This window comes from Fulmarus glacialis, unplaced genomic scaffold, assembly GCF_000690835.1.
Source record: "Fulmarus glacialis isolate BGI_N327 unplaced genomic scaffold, ASM69083v1 scaffold27712, whole genome shotgun sequence".
In the NCBI taxonomy this organism is placed as follows: domain Eukaryota; kingdom Metazoa; phylum Chordata; class Aves; order Procellariiformes; family Procellariidae; genus Fulmarus; species Fulmarus glacialis.
Genome location: NW_009200193.1, coordinates 23,317 through 39,907, shown reverse-complemented (window position 1 = coordinate 39,907; position 16,591 = coordinate 23,317). Strand labels below are relative to the sequence as shown.

At 35.1% G+C, this 16,591-nt stretch overlaps 1 protein-coding gene across 1 annotated transcript in view; it reads right to left on the bottom strand.

The window, feature by feature from the left end:
• Positions 1–3,733: 3,733 nt before the first annotated feature.
• NUPL1 (nucleoporin like 1) overlaps positions 3,734–16,591 on the bottom strand; it is a 32,461-nt gene continuing 19,603 nt past the window's right edge. Inside the window, 3 exon segments of the mRNA XM_009573522.1 lie at positions 3,734–4,439; positions 9,944–10,039; positions 12,981–13,079. Of these exon segments, the coding sequence (XP_009571817.1) occupies positions 4,270–4,439; positions 9,944–10,039; positions 12,981–13,079 (365 nt within the window). The 3' untranslated portion in view covers positions 3,734–4,269.

The following is a 16,591-nucleotide window of genomic DNA, read 5'->3' as shown; positions in this document are numbered from 1 at the left end:
TCCTGGTGGGGCAGATCTATACTCAAACCAAAGTATGATCAACCCAGAAGCTTTTCCAGTTTGTAGAAGCTTCTAAACTTAATCATAACCTGTTCATAATAAGCTAGAATTGCCTTACTTCTAAAAGGTGAGAAAACAGAAAGCAAACCATTCTTTGGAAAAGTTATCAAAGTTAAAGTAACACGTAGTCTACTCACCTCCTCACTCTGGCATTTCAACTGCAGCAATAGGCTATAAAGATTAAATTCCAGAGGCTGAGTAAAAAAGCATTAAGTAATAAACCTTATAACAATAGGAGTCAAATGGGTCAGAAGGATCGTTCAAATATTGAAGTTTAACAAAATCCTACTACCTTAAAAAAAAAGTGTAAGAGAATGTGAATGACCTGGAAACAGAAGGTGACATACTGCATAACAGCTAAGCCTGCAAGGGCTTTGTAATGGCAGTATGTGACTGGCAGCCTCAGGCCACCCGATGAAAGCAGCATTCTCCAACAGAGCTATTGGAATCCTGATAGGACTCCCTTAAATTTTTTTTTTTTTTAAATTCCTTTGGTTATGGGGTTAATTTATTATTTTTTTCCCCTACAAGTAAAAAAATGTCACCAATGTAGAAAATAAAACTGCTACGATCATCTAGTTCTACCTACTAAATGCAACAGTCAACTAATACAAAAAAATTATATTACAAGCTCAGTTGATTTGGGACTACAAAAATACCAGCATATAAATACTCAACATCGACTTCAGAAGCAATGATCCCAAACTGAATTAAAACGAGTCGTCCCATTCACAGTAGGAAGCCTTGTGCTCTACATCCCCTCATCTCTCCCCACGCTTCTCCCCCGTCACCACCTCCGTCCTTCTAAGCAACCTACCTGTCCGGTTGGGCGGAGGTTGCACGTTTTAGCTGGGTTGAAGCTCCACGGGCACCGTTGCAGCGGGTAACCGCTGCCTCCCAGAGCTGCTGCGGGCATCAGCTCAGTGTCACTCCCCTCCCTAAGCCCAACTGCTGATTTTCATGAGAAGTTGTACAAATCTACTACTGTGATGCTTTAACCATCCATCAGTGTCCGGAGATACCCGCCAAAGCGTTGAGAGGAAAGAGGGAAACAGCCTAACAGCACAATCCAAGCAATTAGTCCAAAACCTGCACAATTTATTGCTGGAAATTTTTGCACATAGCCAGGTCTTTGTTATAAACTTGAATAAGAGTTTTAGGGAAACAAACTTTTATAGAGCATAAGGCATTTACAGTACAGATGGATTTTTCTATACAGTTACTCTTAATTTCTCACTAAGAACCTACAAGGTGCTTCTTTCATATCTTCTGCCAAGACATTCAGGGTATTAGAACCAATAATGCGTGAGAGCTGACATGACTGTTTTTTTCCAGTCCGCTACTCATGTTAATAACAGAAATAATCCAAAGAATTACCACTGATATCAAAGAGGTGAAAAAAGGCCACTAAACCTGTATTCCTGAATTTTATTTTCATTTTAAAAATAATGCTATAAAAGCAATCGAGGTTCAAAATGCAGTTGTTATGAATACATAGATGGAGGGGGTATAGCTGGATTTGTATTTCCTGTGGTGAGGAAGATGCATAAACTCTAGCCAGCTCCAACTCATTTCAACCTCCTCTCTCCCAGTCTGCAAGAAAGCAGTAAGTGTGGTAGTATCCAGCTAGCCAGACTTGATTTCATTTCATGGTGTAAAAGTACAGCCTGCCTTGTAGAAAACCAAGCCAAACCTTGAATGTATTTGTATTTTGCACTTTAATTATATTACATGTCTTTAAATTGGAAAAAAAAAATTGAAACTGTGTATACAATGCTGATCCCTGAAAATCATGGCTGAATTCAACCACCCAAGTAATATTCTGCAAATATAATTATTTCAAATCCCATTTTGACTTTAGTTTGTACTCCAGCATGTGATTATTCTATTACATAATCACTTTTTCACTTAAGCTAAATTAAGGGCATAACTGTTGCCTTAATGTGAAAAGAAACAGATCACAGGTACCCAGGAGGCTCAGATTGCTTTCGAATTTACAAAGCCACACCTAGTGCTGTGTTACATTACAGCACGATCCAGGTTTCTGTAGCGCACTGTGAAGAGATTCTAGACAAACCCATAATACAATACCTCCCTTCACCCCCCCACTTTCAATCCAGAGATCAAGGCCCTAACTTCAGCAAGAACAATTTTGCACTATATAAATTCTAGGAAAAACATGTCTACATATTAGCCGATGACGTTTTTGCTTCTCCTATAACACAGGAGAACAACAAGGAATGATCTTTCAAATAGGCAAATATGTATTACAAGGATCACAGCATTATTGTTTTATTGTTTGCACAATGGTAAGTTGCACATATGGACAAACAGTACACACTTAGAATTAGTTTCACAAATTAATACATTACAAGAGAGTCCAGTGGTTTAACATATTAACTATTAAAAAAGCAATAACAAAGGAATACAAACATTACAGTTTTGACTGCAGCCCAATAAAAGTTTAAAAAAGGTTGAAATCAAAATAAATTGTAAGCTTTATTTTTCCTAGACATAAAAAAACCCACATTATATCCCTTCCTAAGAGACAGCTCACAAAGATGCAATAACATACAAGTACAAAAGTGAAGAATTCTGTGCTCAGTTTCCCTTAATTTTATCCGATCAAGTGACAAACTGAACATTTGTCAAAGAGCAAATCACTGCTGAATGCAGACATCATTTCCAAAACATACAAAATGGTAATAACACTTCAACAATAGAAAGCAAATGACCTGGTACTAGAAAAAAATCTTATGCACTGTAACTGTTTTAGAAAAAAAGGTGCTTTTGTGAAAATGATTGTGAATATTCCTTTGATGCATGTTATATACAAAACATTTTCTACATAAAAAGCAACTCGGCTCCAAAGTTCCATGTTCACACTTCAACCTGTATCCTTATTTGCAAAGATTGATCTACTATTTATCTCACATAAGGCAGTACCTCCTTAAGATGTTTTCCCAGCTATTTCTAGCGCACGCCGAATTGGAGATGCAGCACAACAAGCTATGATGTTGTAATACGCAAGATTCATAAACTACTGTTGCAATAGCTTTAACCTTCAAATTACATCATTTTCCTCTTCCGTTCCTTAGCAGCAACTTATTGTACTATACCTCGTATTGAAAGCAGATACGCAACTGCTTTTAAGTCAATGCTAGTAGCGCTAACAAGCAGCTAGTGAATCAACTCACGTTTTGTAACAGCTAATTTGGGTTTTCATTAGAATAGCATAACCTATCTCCCCCAATTGCAGGGAAAAGCTCATCCAGCCCAACAACTCTCTGCTTCCACACAGACCTTGTGGCATCCTGAGCTTTCAGCCAAAATCCTGCAATGCCCTACTGTTCAGCTCAGGAAAAAAAACAAAACCAAACAGTTTGGGAACATTGCCTATAAAACATCCGTGTCAAAATCTGACTCTTCTTTAGAGTTGGCTGCTAAATGGGTCAAGAAAAAGGTTTAAAAAAAATCCAGCTGCTAACCACTATTTACCAAATTTTATGAAATAGTAAACATTGTATTTCAGCTGGTCTTAAACAACAAAACACAAGAAGCAATGATGACGTAGCCCGGGACCCACTATTTGAAACTCCTAGGAACATCAAGATATGGGACCACAGGGCAACACGGAGAAACAGCACACACAGAGAAAAGGAGACCTGTCTATGGGGCAAGGTTTGCACATCCGTATTTTTTTTATATATATATATATATATACACATACATACACACAGATGTGTGCACTGTACTGTATATATTTACATCCATATACACAAAAACACCCTGAAGTAGATTTAAAGGCCATATCCAGGAACAGAAGATATGAACTCTAGTATTTGTACTAGAATATATTTTATCTGTACAAAAAACAAATATGCATATATTCATATGGTATAAAGCTTATTAACAAAAAATATTCTGCTACTAACATTAGGTTAAATAGATGGTTTTACAAGATTCTTTAATAATAATGTAGTATAGAACATTTCTAAAACTAGGGCCAAAAATAAAAATACATAAACGGGTTTCTATTCACAAGAAAATAGCTGTTCAATATGATTTCATTTTGTATTTCAGACTAGGGAAAAGTAGCAAAATTTTTATAAATCTCCTGGGATGCAATTTAATTAATGCATCAATCTAGAAAAATAGACTTTTCAGATGAACAAAGTTGATTCACTTCCCCTTCCCTAAAAGGGATGCCTATCTTTTCCCTCGCTTGTTTCCAGCTGGAGGTTTCTTCAGCTGAAGAAGTTGCCCTCCTGTCCCAAAGCCTGCAGATGCAGGATTAGACACCCCGAACGTCAGGCCAGCTGATGCTGTGATGCCAGGATTGCTGAAGTTAAACCCAGATGTAGTCGAGCTGCCAAAGCCTTGTGAGGGAGGGAAAAATATTTTAAAACGTAAGTTATATCAGGATTGCAAGTTTGTTTTCCATAGAGTTATGAACAGCAGCCACTTTATTACCATTATTTGTAATACTTCATACTAACATGGATCTACAACAGTATGCCACATTGCTAAGACACTTGGATTTGCTACGACAACTTGGATATTACAGCACTAACACTCTACCTCAGTGATTGTAAACAATTATGCCCTAAATCAGAAGTCTATTATACCATTATCCATACAGCAGTAGCACCCAAAAGTCCCACTGAAATTGTACAATAGAAGAACCATAACTCCTCAAGTTTTCTAAATACGTAATACATAATGTAAATATAGGGTGGGAGGGAAGGCAGAAGTAGAAGTGGGCGATGGCTCGCTCGCTTCACTCACAGCAGGTAAACAGCAAAGCTGGAGTCGGAGCTTCCAGCCTGTGCCCTACCTTTGCCTGTCTTTATAACGTACGTGGCACAGACCACGCCTTAAATGAGAGGCAGAAAAGGCTCAAAATCCTTGCCAAATTCTTGGCATTTAAAAACACCCTTTTTGACTTAAACCAAAAAGCAGCACTGAAAACAAAGCTTTGGAAAAACTGAATGACTAGGTAAGCAAATTGTGCTATTGTAACTCCTCCACCCTCTTCTATCAAGGTAAACAAATTGAACATTTGGTTCAGCTATAGAACAAGATCAGTTGAAGAAAATCTGCCTTTTTTTTCAGCAATGGTAACACCATTTCATTTTACTTTCTTTTGTGAATTTATATCAGTTATGTACAACCAACTTGGATAATAATTGAAACTATTAGAGAATGCTAAAAATTTCTCAAATATTAGTTAATAACAAGCAGAACTTCATAACTCTGCTTTTTGCTCTCTCAAGAAGCAGAATAAGGTAACCAATCATACAAAATAACAAGTATGACAAAAGCAAGTTAAGATATTAACAAATAGTTCCATACAATTGCACATGGAAACCTGCAAACAATTAGAATATTAAGAAAAAATGGGACTCATTCACAAGCAAAAAAGGGTTTATTCTCAATACCCATTACTTAACATAGTTTTGTTAGTTCTCTAGCAGACAGTTAAAGCAATCCTTTGGTCACATCACTACCTTCAACTCAATACCTAAATATTTTTAGAGCACAGAAATAAAAACCCAACTGGTTGACTCATCAGAATCCCAAAGTGGCTCTCACAAGCCTGATGTTTTCTGCTTTCTCACTTGTTACTGACGCTTTGTATCAAGAATTACTTCAAAACATAACGTGAAACTCTTCCTCCTGCAATGTCTGGACCTGGGTTACACACCACATAATCTTGTCAGGAAAATCCCCCATTATCTACATTCCAGTAACTGCAGTCCTTCAACATGCAGTTGCCTGTGCGGAACTCACTGTCAATGTCATGAGTGTGTAGATGTAGAGTGTGAGTAATGATATTGTTAGTTTGGGTCTTGTCTAAATTTTGTGGACTAATTAGTCTCTCATCCTAGGATGTAAGGGGTGAAGCAGAAGCAACTATTCCCCCATTCCCTGCTAACTCTGAATCCCAAATAAGATTTTTAGAAGAATAAACTTGTTCTTCATCAGGGAGTCTCATGAATGAAAAAAATCTTTAATAACCAAAACTGTTCTTGGTAAGTTACCTTTTTACTTCAAGTATGTATCTGAGATAACAGGTAAGCATTGCCTCCTATAGAAAACATCATGAATGCCATTCATAATAAAGCTGTATGTGATCTATAGTGTCAGGAGTTCACTTGGCAAGGGTAAAGTGTTCATGAATTACCTCCACCTAGCTGCTTCTAGATGCAGGGATTATTTTGAAGCATGCAGGGAAGGCAGCCTGAGCTATATTTGAGTAAAGTTATAATACGAAAGAGATGCATAATCTGTGATAGAAGACTGAGAACATGCTTGTTAATGTAGATATAACTTGCAAAGTAATAGCTGTTACGTTAGAAGTGCCATTTAGGGCAGCCACAGAAGTGTAGAAAGGCAGAAGAGAAATTAACCTAAATGGCTTTGTCCCATCATGGCAGCATAACAAGGTATGAAGTTCTTTTCTTAAAAGTAAACCAAACCCTAAAGCAGAACACTCAAATGAAAAATCTTCAGGAAAAAACCTTGAACAAGGTATATATTCAGTCTTATCTCTGTTGCAAGGAAAGAGAATCGGTCATGGAATAGCTCAGCTCTAGAGGGAAGAGTCACAAAGTCTTGAACCATAGCTACAATGTGATCAACGATTTCTTTGTTGAAATTAGTATTACTTAGGTGTAAACAAATTATTTTCAGAAAGTAAACGACAACCTGCCCTTTGAGGGGATAGACTTAGCATCTCCCTGAAGGACCTCAGAGTACACTTTATTCATTGGGCTTTTGCATCTCTGCTTCAGTCAGCCCTTTAGATAGGTAAGCCAAACATGAGGTACACACCTCCCCATAACAGGTTTTTTTTTATTTTAACACTACAGGGATAAACATTGGTTTTTTTTTTGATCTCAAAGGCAATCTATTCCTGCCCTTACCCCCCATGCCACAATAGGTGTTCTAGATCAAAAAGGATTTCCAGCACAGCTTTGACTGATTTACTGTAGTCTCTGTATCTAAAAGCTGCTCGTAGTCACACACGGATTATATTCAGGTCCATTTTTCAGCAGTATGAGTATGTCCAGCCATGATCCCACTTGATTATCTCTTACCCTGTGTACTGAAGCTGCTATTCTTCAATAAAAATAAGTCTCCAACACAAATTCTCAACTCAGCTCTTCAAAGCATATTTAGCATCTCAGTTTTCACAACAATTGTGTGTGTGTGTACATGCCCCCGTCCCCTTAACATTGAATCTATAAATTCAATGGTGAGTTTTTTTCCTTTTCCCATCACTCTGGGAGTGTCAATGCTCTTTACAACATCCCGCTCACATCAGCCTTTTCAGTTGCCATCGAATGAATAAGAGTAGGAATTAATTGGGATTTGATTTGGAGTCAGCTTTCCACAGTGTCTGTGTGTGTTTCAGAGGGAAGTCTGAGACATTTGTTCCATCTCGCACTTGTGTGCGCTAAAGGAATTGAGAGAAGACTGCAGTTGCTCTGCTTTTCATCTACTGACACAGTGGACACGAATGCTCCTGGAGTAAGCCCAATTTACTATTAGAAGATGCTCAAGTACTTTCAGAGGACTCAGAATTTTCTCTTCAAACATACAAACTGAAATTAAGAAGAACAGTAATACTACTAGAAATATTTTCTAAAGCAAATTTAACTCATAAACACTTGACAGAAGCAATTTGGGGATCTATGTTCTTATTTTAGAATGAAAATTAAACTGATGGAAAACACGTGGAAGAGACTTGGGGCATTATCTAAGCAGCCTAGAAAGACAGGGTGACAGAACATTTACTAGACATTAGTTTGGGAAAATACTTAAGCACTCACATCTAAACACAAGCAGTAACAACAGTATATCCCGAAAGTCATATTCACCATTTTCAGCCATTTTCCTAGCTTTTTCAAAAGAAAAAGATTCAGAAACAAGATACAAGTATCATACGGTAATATAAACCAGAATATTGTTTCAGGATCCTGTAAGTGTTATCTAAGAAACAGGACACATTAAAATTAAAAAAAATATATAACCTGGCTAGCCTCAAGCATCATTCAATGTTGCTTTTTTATGAGCAATTATAAATAATGAAATTAAACTAAAGATCATATGCAGTCCAGAAGTTATACAGCATATGATTTTGAATATAAAAGGTAAAAGTTAATGTGCTTCTGGGCTACCAAATTTTTATGGAGGTTTCTATTCTATAATCCCTGACTAGATCAGGATTTCATGACCACTTTATTTTATAAGCACAAAATGACAGGAATTACATTTAATCTTTTATATTCCTCGTTACCACCTTCTGTAGCTGAAACTCTTGAGATAACTGAAAACAATCTTAATTTTATTGGGTCCAACTCCCTCACTGCTAAAGAGAGATTGGGGGCATTGCCATCATGATAAAGCCTGGTTTGAGGAATACAGCAAAATGACATCTAAATTGTCTCTGCACACTACCAATGTAGCTGGGACAGACTTCCTATTTACTTTGGTTTGATACCTCATTAGTGGTGGACAACTGATCCATACAATTAGTTTTCTAACTATATTTTTTAATATACTAAAACCTAAATTACGTACTTTGTAACTTAGCAGCTTGAAATGCTGCAATACTATTTATATAAATATTAATAATAGATAATTAATATAGGCTCAGGAAAAATAAGCTACAAGAAAATGTAAGCAGTGTAAGTTTTCTACTTGTTTCTGATATTAAAAACTAACAAAGCAAAAGAAGGTTGATGCTTAGACACTGCATATTGCAAAATCAGAGATGTTCTATCAAGAATTTACTAGGATGTTACACATTCATGAATGTTACACAGCCAGCTTAGTGAGCTATTTCTAGCTTTTAATACAAAGTTTAAGGTACTTTACAGGCTTAATTTGACAGCATAAGCCATCACTAACCAAGGAAAAAACAAAACAAGATAAAAGGCATGGGAACTAACACAACGCTGGTCCAAGCTAGTGTACTGGGCACTTACTAATAAATACCAGCCACTTGCTATGTTTGTATTAACAGCAGTTAAGCATTCTTCTTTTTAAAAAGAAACATGCCACCAAAAGCCAATCCCAGGAGACATGATAGTCCTTCAATCTGTCATCGAAGAAAGACTATAAGACAGACTATAGTAAGCTATTTGCCTCAAAAACAAACTCCTATTTAAAAAGTAAATAGAGATAGAAGCTATAGAAGTGATTAAGATTTCAGACATCTGAGTTAAGGAGCAATTGCATCCATATTTTCATTTTCTCACCAACAGAATTAAACCAAAAAAGTGAAATGAGTACTGAATAGTTTAATTGCCACAGAAATGTCTTCCAAGTAGTTAACACAACGAACTATGGATATATGCAGAGATATAATACCTATAGCTTACTATTGAAATAGAAAGGATAAGCAGATAAACAGTTTTAAGAAAACCTTCTGAACTTCTGAAAGATAATTTTAACTTTACTTGTAAATACAGGAAGTCAAATTACTGGTATATTTGTCACAAATTTCTACACTAATTTCAATAGTTAAGTAACTGTATAGCCTATGCATTCAAGTAGTAACTGCATTTCTGTGCCTCAGGCTGCATCTGATCCAATCTGATGCATCTGATCTCCTGCTTCCACTCCTAATTAGATAGACACCATCAAACGGAAAACATTAATGCTCACTCAATACTGTCTACCTAGCAGACCTTTAACAGAATGTAAAAACCCTGGAAATGTGTATTTAGCAAGTAAATAGTTACTTTAATGATTATATACACAAGCAACTTCAAGCACATTTGTTTCAGTAGCTTTCTTAGACTGAGTGCAGCAGTTTGATTATAACACTTTTGCGTTAAGATAAACTTGAATTCAAGAGAAACAAACCAACCTGCACTTAGACTTCCTGATGGTTTACTTGTAGTTCCAAACCCAAATGATGATGCTCCTGTTGCACTACTTCCAAAGGCAGAGCTACTTCCAAATCCTAGTAGAATAATAGTAAAGACATACAACAAAAAAATTACAGACACAGCAATTAAAGACACATAGGTTTTGGGCGAGTATTCTAAAATCAAACATAATTCTAAGCATTATTTGGTAAACAAATATTCCTAAAGATTATTGCCTCAGGAGTATTTTATTCTCAACACAGCATTGCATTAAGAAAACAGTGCAAACAGGAAAGCATTGCAGAAAAATACTTCCTTCAAAATACAAAACTGAATAAAGGAAAAGCTATAAAAACAGGTGAAGTAAACTATGAGAGTTTATGAAATTGCTATTGAATTGCTGTTAAATTGGCAAGAAAATGGTAACCAAATGGGCCCAAACTAAGAAAATTCAGAAACAAGTTATGACTTCTGTTACAGAAAACCACAATCTTCATCCACAACTCTAAAGAAAAAATTTAGAAATTTTTTTCTAAAGAAAAATTCTCTACACTTGAAACAGAGTAAACATTTTCTTGAGTTTACATTTGGCTTATTTTAGAGTCATGCCCGCCCCCCCCCCAGGTTATCAAGGATCAGTTTTATCTAGGAAACCACAAAATAGGTTAAATACAGAATAGAAACAGAATTTCACAACATTTAATGGGAAAAGTAATCATATAAAGGGCAGCCATAAACATATAGCTGTAATAAAACTCATTCTGTTAATTTAGTAATTGACAATTTCATAATATAAATATTTAAAGATTTCAACTTATGTTATTAATATGAGATCACTTCAAAGGAAGATTAAGTTGATATTTGCAGTTTGAGATAGAGGCCAGACAAAAGGAACAGTAAGAGAAACATTCTCTCATTTTGGCTGTTTCAAGAGGTTTTCAAGAAGAGAACAGTATTTGTATTTGAGGAAATTATGCTCCCATCTTAAGTTTCAAGTGTCAGGGGAAATACTTGTATTTTACTGCAAATTGAGCCTTTATCACTCCTTTACAGAAATAATTTTTAGATTTTAAAACTAGTAAGGATTGAACACACTATCTAAAGCAGTGTTCTCCAGTCTTCTGCAATTCTTAAATCAAATAACTTTTAAGGGTATATAATGGCAAGTATTATTTGAATGTAACATAGTTTATTTAAATGATACACTCTTTTGTCCTATCTAGTTTGAAATGAATTACCAATGGTCAGGCAAAGTGTCTGCAAATATTTAATGAAGCATAGGATCTATATGCTACATATCTTATATACTTAAATGCAAAAACCTTTATGTTTTTCACTGACAAAATTCACAGAATATTTACCATGGAAAGACAGCGAATTTCCTCAACTAAAATGATGTTTCAGGAGTATACATTAAAATTGTCCTGTTCAAAAAAGCCCTGAGAAAAAAAAATCTCAAGTATTCATTCTGCTAAGTTGTTTCCAAGAGCACACCTGCAGGATATTTTGCATGTGTTCCTTTATTCTTCTACAGTTGTTTCTATCAGATAGTCTTTTTGATTTGTGAAAAGATGAAAATTTTGCAAATTAATACAGATAGATGAAATGCAAGCAAATGCCTTCCTAAGCAGAGAACTAGCAAAAAAAGAATACAAGTTAGGCCTCTAAGACAAAACTAGAAGCAGTTGTCCATCAATTTAAAAGAAAATGTTCTTTAATTTTCATTGGCAAGATTGGTGAACATACATAAACAAACTTTAGCCTACAACCTCTCTGGTTGAAAAGGAAGAATTTTATAGTTTTTTTTTTTTAAGGCGTTTAAAACATTGTGGGAATGACCTGGTAATTCAGAAGTCCTTTCCTTTTAGCCCACTATTCTCAGTTATTTTTCCTGTTTAGGTGTATGGACTTTCTTTTATCGGAAAAAGCTTAAAATCTGATGAGAAAGGACATTGGTAGATTTAAAGATAGTTTCAAGATGATCATTTAAGGTAAAACTGATGTAACATTCAAGTTACATCATCTTTCCAATACCAAGTGATGTTTAATTACTTTAAATACATTATAACACTGATTCACATGTTCAGCTCAAAAAGAGGCAAAATGTAGGGATGCGGACTGAGGCTGCAGAGAGGAAAGGATGTAACAAGAAAAACCACAACACATTATGTTTGTGCTGAGGAGATGTAACAATTTTCTTTGCAGATCTCATACAAAAGCTTCAGAGGACACTAGTGTCTTTTGACTTGCACTGTAGAAACCCCTGACCTATATAGATAGGAAATTTACATGCAGATTAGATTCTACTAATCACCTAGATTCTACTTGTAGTTCTACTACTGAGAATTCACTACATTTAAATGAAAAGGTCTACATTAATTTTACAGTTTTTTAATTACCACCTACTCTTTCACAGTCATGCGTCCTCTTGGAATATATTCCCCACCAGCACTATTAACATTTTGATAAGTATTTTTCCCTCACTGTCAAATGTTGCTTTTTCAAGCTTGAGGAGGGATTTTTTTTTTTTCCACCTCAGCACTGAGGGACAGAGTGACAGCTAAAGAAAATATGTTTCAGCAAGCAGGATCCCAGAACTGTAGTAATTTTTTAGTATTTATTCTTATCTTAATCCAAGCAGAAATGGGTCCCTATAGTTAACAGTTGTACATACAGGTGAAAAACTTCCATGGATTAGCTACAGCATGATCCAATGTCTCGGATGCCTAACTTTCATATATGTAAAATTAAGTCAAGTTGTAGTTACAAAAGGATGTACTTTATGTACTTCCCTAGCTTTAAGAACAGAACTTCTATGTGATTACTTCATCCTGTTCATCCTGGGTTTTCACTACAAAGGCTTATTAGCCTTAGCAACTCCTTCTGCAAGGCATGAAGAAGTTTGGAAAGCGCAGACTGCCAAATTGTAAGGTCTTTCCCTGAAACAGATCATCCTCTTAGTGGAGTTAAAGGTTTCAAGAGATTCAGATGTGCGGTATAATTATTAAATGAAAGATTAGAAAAGTTAAAGTGTACCTCCAAGGCTTGAAGAACCTAAGCCACTTGATTGCAAGCCAGTGCCAATACCTGAGCCGAATGGCGTTCCAAAACTAACTCCCAGAGATGGCTGTGGCCCTGGTATAAAAAAAATGAGAACAAACTTGCCTTACTCTTTCATAGTAAAGAGGTCCTTTATTTATTTATTCAAGTATTTGATTATGTGAACATCATTGCTTTCAACAAATCCCATTAAGATCCCAAACTTTACCTCATCAAAATTCCTCACGTAACTGTCTGCCTCTACGGCCACCTAATAAAAATCTAAGAAAACACTGATTGTAATAAGGTGAAACTAGTCAATACTAATAACACAATAATAACATAATTTAGTATTTTTAAAAGTTAACCAGTCTCACCTTAAACTTTAAAACATTAATCAAAACCTTGAGAGAACTCACAGGTAACAACATTTTGCCAGCTGTATTAATGGAATCAGAATAAGGGAAAACCTTCAAATTAAAAACAGAAGAACTGACGCTAATGTAACTAAAACTATATTACCAAAAGTTAATTTGTTTAATAAATAGGTATCTTCAAAACTACTAAAGTATTCCATCCAAATTTAAACAGAACACTAAGATAAAAAACAAGACAATGACTTTATTTTATTAAATTTATTGTTCATTTTTAAGCAAGTCAATTACACAGTAACATGACAATTCATCTTTTCCACACAAGTGATAACTGAGTTCTGTTAAGCTCTGCTACATAACACCATTCAATAAGGTAAACTAGTCAAACCACCTGTTTAAATAAACATTTACAAAAGGCACAGTTCTGTGCACCTTAACGAATTAGATACATTCAAAATTTCAGAGTCAGAGTTTGTCCCATAATTAAAAAAAGTTGACAGTACTTTCCCTGCATATTCACACTAAGATGCAGGACTGTCAAAAAAACATTTTCAGTCTGCCAAGATGAAATTTACAGCCTCAGTTCTTTTTCTTTTTTTCCTTAGCCTTCGGGAATAAAGAATCAACTTGCTAGCCCATTACTAACACATTTAAAAATAATTAATTCTGATAAATAATTAATATATTTTGACAGTTTTCACAGTACAATCTTATATTCCTGTCTTTTTCAAACAGTTTTCAGTGCACTAGTTAAGAAGTTTAACCATTGAAGATAAAATACAGTGCCAAACTCTTAATCCACATTCACACCTTTCCTCAAGATAGCCTTCTTCATCTTTGAACATACTTCATATATTGTATCTGTGAAAGTGGTGATTTATTCAAATATTACTATAAAGCTCAGACGATTTCAGTCTTTTTCCTAAATCATTACCACATTCGGGCTTATTTTCATTCAAAATTTCTTCTTTCATACTACAAAGTTTCCTGTTACTAATATTTACCTAGAGTTTTAAAATGTATATATATATCAAGCTTTTAAAATCATTTCAGTATTTGAAGATTTAAATGGAAAATAATTTTGAATCAAGTGAAAGGCACTGTATATTGAAAAGTAACATTTTTTGCTAGGAACACAAAATTCTTATGTGATCCAAGCTGAATGACATCTGTATACTCAAAGTAGTGTTAAACTAAATTTTAAGGGCAACTTAAGTTCTTAGCTTTCAGTCTGTGGTTAGCAGAGAATAGTTGGGAAACCCAAGCTATTTTTTCAACTGAAAAAAAAAAAGTGTATCAGATGTTGTAATTACAAACTTTCACATAAATTTCAAACTAAACTTGTTTACATCCAGTTTAAATACTGATACATCTACCTAGCAGCTCTTTAAAAATAAGAAGAAAATTGTTATCAATAAAAAGAAACAAAAAACCCTACACAATTCAGTTAGTCATCTAATAAAATAGAAGAAGAACCCAAAAACACATATCCAGTTCCTTCTCTCTCAAGTGCACAGGTTTCTATCTCAGTAGGAGGCACTGTTAGTGGAAGACCTTAAAACAAAACACTACGGACCTCCAGGCCAAGCTTTTTACCAAACGCAACACGCTTTTTAGAGCCAGTAAAAAACATTATTCTAAAACACCTCAGATAACATAAAACAGGATCTTATGCCTTAGGCTAACAAGCTTTTCATTGAGCAAGAGCGTATGATATTTCTTGATTTTGTACCATAATGTTCTGAAGGCATCATCACTACTTGTAGTTCTTGTAAGTAAACATAATCTTTAATAGCAAAAACCTAGTAATAAAGATTCTTCAATGCCAAAAGTAATAGCAAAAAATTGGCACTTCTGGCTATTATACATATGAGTCAAATTCTTTATAACAAGTATTTTAACATTTTAAAACTTGATGTATTTGCTCTGTAGAGCATTTCAGTTTTATGAATAGGACCCACTACAGAGAGTCAGTCAGGTCAGCCAGATTTCCTAAAGTGACATTCTGCAATTTTTTAAATCACAGCTGGTCCTAACAGTGAACAAATTTAGTGTCACAACTTAGATCTGATTCTGACAAAGTAATACACTGACTAATTTTAACCAAGGTTAATATCAAATGACACAATAAAAATTTTAAGTGCTATAAATCTCATACTTCAATCTCATACTGAGTCAAGTCAAAACATAACAAAGTGTGCTAATAGCTTGATAATGCTTTGACTAACTCTGCACTTCACCAGTTAAGGAGAGAGTAACTAAGTTGTTGGGGGGGTACTTTATTTATTTTTAGAGGAGGAAAGGTGAGCTTGAAGAAAAGCATTTCTTTAAGACAACTTAGTCTTACCAGAAGAACATCAGTTTCAGCCTTATGCATTTACAGCTCTTAGTTCACTAGGCTTTAATTTCCTTTAAAATCTTTTACTTTAGTCCCATCAATAATAATAGGTAGACTAGTCACCATCGTTTTAACTTCCATGCTGTTCAAGATGGCTCAGGGAAGGTGCAGGCGAGGCAGTGCTTGAAACTCTAGCTGCTACTGCACAAAAGCATGACCAGCCTCACTGCTACCAATAAAGCTGTGCTCAGAGCAAAAGTGCTAAACTAGGGAGAAAGGTTGTGTGCAGACAAGACTTAAAGCATAATTTTAATAACTCTAGCTTCAAAAAACTGTACAAAAATTATGCTTCAGTGTGCACACCAGTCCTGGTATCCTAATCATCCTAATGGATAATAATCCATCCCAAGACACCAGTGGAGCGCATCTTTGCTCCCTTTCTTCCATATGGCCGGGATCCACTGGCTTTATTTATTTCAGTAGAAGCCAGACATGTCTTGGCATACAGAGATAAAATAAATATCAACAATAGGGTGCATATCAACACCCAAGAACTGGGGAAACATTCCCTGATCCCACACCCTAGATGTAGCTACTAAACTTTTGACTTCTGAAGAGAAATTTAAAATAACTTATTTATCTTTTTCAGAGAAAGAACAGTAACTAACTCTTAATTAATCTTACAAAATAGACTTAAACATGTAAACATCAAATATTTTTAAAAAAGAGACTAACCTTCCTGATCCCTCAATACTTGAGTACCGTATATTGGATTTTAGTCAAAAACTTTAAAGCCCAGATTAATTTTCTTGTTTTATTCTTATCTTTAAGAACAGCAACAGGAGGTCAGGAATTACACAGACACTCCCTCCCCCCCCTTTACATACACCTCATTT